This window comes from Amphimedon queenslandica, unplaced genomic scaffold (assembly GCF_000090795.2).
Source record: "Amphimedon queenslandica unplaced genomic scaffold, v1.1 AMPQUscaffold_6980_Cont21065, whole genome shotgun sequence".
Lineage (NCBI taxonomy): Eukaryota > Metazoa > Porifera > Demospongiae > Haplosclerida > Niphatidae > Amphimedon > Amphimedon queenslandica.
In genome coordinates, this window is record NW_003552732.1 from 1 (window position 1) to 1,985 (window position 1,985).

Sequence of the window (1,985 nt, forward strand, 5' to 3'; positions counted from 1 at the left end):
CTCTTCTCTCTCTCTCTCTCCCTCACCCTCATGCATGCATTCTCATGTGAATAATGTACAGTACATGTGTTCTTTGCATGAGGGAGTGGTAAATTTGACGGCACATATATATATAATTATTTTCTCCATTTAATAAAATAAATTATTAATTTCATTAATAAACTAATATGTACATGTACAGTGTATATGAAATAATTATTCAAAGACTAATCTGTCTTCAATAGTTTTATAATAAGGTAAAGAATAACAAGTTTGTTTATGTTTCTTATCTAGAGCTAGTTTCCATAGTGTATTATTGGTCCTGAGAGATTCCATCAGTACCAGTACTCCATCAGTGTCAATGTTAGTACTGTCCAGCCTCAGGTAAGATAGTGCGTGGTTGTAGAGTAAAAGTTCAGCTAGTGACTGAGCACTGGTTGAAGTGATGTTAGGATTGTAGCTAAGATAAAAATAAGTAATTTTTCTATTATTAATTAATGATTGTGTTAGTGCAATGACCCCATCATCATTGATGGAATCAGAGCTGATTGATAGTGTATCTAATGAAGTATTGTTTGTTATTTTGTGTGACAGCAAGAGGATGACATCTTTTGTTATTTTAGTATATTGTATATTAATCCCCTTTATTGTTCTTATGTCTAGTACTAGTGACATCAGTACATATACAATATCAGGTGATGAGTGATTGAGGTAAATGTCCTGATGACTGTTTGTTAATTGACTGATCACTTCCTGACATTGACTTGCTGATGGTTTAGTGAGGATTAATTCATGACTGGTCCACTTTACCTCTCCAGTCTCTTCTCCTAATAATAAACACATGCAGTCAGTGAGTTAATGTGTATATTATTATTTTAATACAGTATAATAGGTAAAATGATAATTATTATATTATTTTGTTTGTAGGTGATGCTAGTTTTTGTACCAGTAAGTCATTACAGGTGCTAGGATGGAATGGGTGTGGTCTATCTTTTATCATGTGACAGTAAAAAAATCAGTTGTACGTTTTATTAATGTATTAGAATCAGTAATTATTGTCCCTCCCTTTTTCTCTCTCTCTTTCTAGTCCTTGGTCCATTATGCCAGTATTATAATTCTGTGGACAAATAGAACTTCAAAGTATAAGCTAATGTAAGCATATAGATGTACCATATGCATGTATCTGGTATTTTATCTGTTTAGATATTTTGCGTTTGAATGATATTTCTCAATTTTACAATTTTTTGTAGTTTTTATTGCTGTTTTTGTGATCCTTATTATAAAATTTTACTGCCAAACTCAATCACTAGTACTCCTATACAATGGGACATTAAAGTGTCTCTGTTATACAGAGGTGTCCTTTATGTGGAGGTTATTTTATACAATAAGGAATGTAATTGGTACACTAGGTGCTGTCCATTAGGAGTTGTGCACTATAGAGAGTGTTTGTTAATAGAGGGTTTACTGTATTAATGGTATTGTGATATGGTGCATTGACATTTATGCATACATGTACATGTTGAACTTAGCGTACATTCTCACATTACTGAGATACTCATGCTGTTCTTTCATACACTCAGTTGTGTTTCACTTCTGGTCTATATCTGGTTACTATACAATTCAAATCCCGGTTCCCAATGTTACAGGTATATTATGTGTATGTGTATTAGTATTAGTATCAGATACATGTAACTCACCTCCACTATGTATTTCTCTGTGTCCTCTTTCCTTGGCTATTTCTACTGCACTCTTTCCTCTCTCATCCTTACTGTTAGGATCAGCTCCTAACTGCAGTAGAATTGATACTTCAAAACTATCACCAGCTTTAACTGATTCATGGAGCAAGATGTCAAAATTGTCATCATCTTCTCTTCTGATAGGAATCACTTTATTGTCAACAGCAACTTCCAATATTCCTAATCTACTCATTGAGTTTGTTTTGTTATTGATAGCATCAATAAGAGACTGTGATAATGAGATTGGTATTAACAGTGTAATAATGACTG

The 1,985-nt window shown here is 33.0% G+C and overlaps 1 protein-coding gene across 1 annotated transcript; it reads right to left on the minus strand.

Annotated features, from left to right (window-relative positions):
- Positions 1–195: 195 nt before the first annotated feature.
- On the minus strand, positions 196–1,979 carry LOC109591879 (ARF GTPase-activating protein GIT1-like). The gene is made up of 2 exons (XM_020007485.1): positions 1,677–1,979; positions 196–806 (listed from the first exon to the last, which is right to left on the minus strand). The coding sequence occupies exons 1-2, from the start codon at positions 1,906–1,908 to the stop codon at positions 196–198; spliced, it is 843 nt and encodes a 280-aa protein (XP_019863044.1). The 5' UTR covers positions 1,909–1,979.
- Between the last annotated feature and the right edge of the window lie 6 nt (positions 1,980–1,985).

Coding starts and splice junctions, on each gene's coding strand:
- LOC109591879 (XM_020007485.1), bottom strand. CDS start 1,908: ATGAGTAGATTAGGAATATTGGAAGTTGCTGTTGACAATAAAGTGATT. Junction 807..1,676: donor CAGAGAAATACATAGTGGAG/GTGAGTTACATG, acceptor GTTTATTATTAG/GAGAAGAGACTGGAGAGGTA.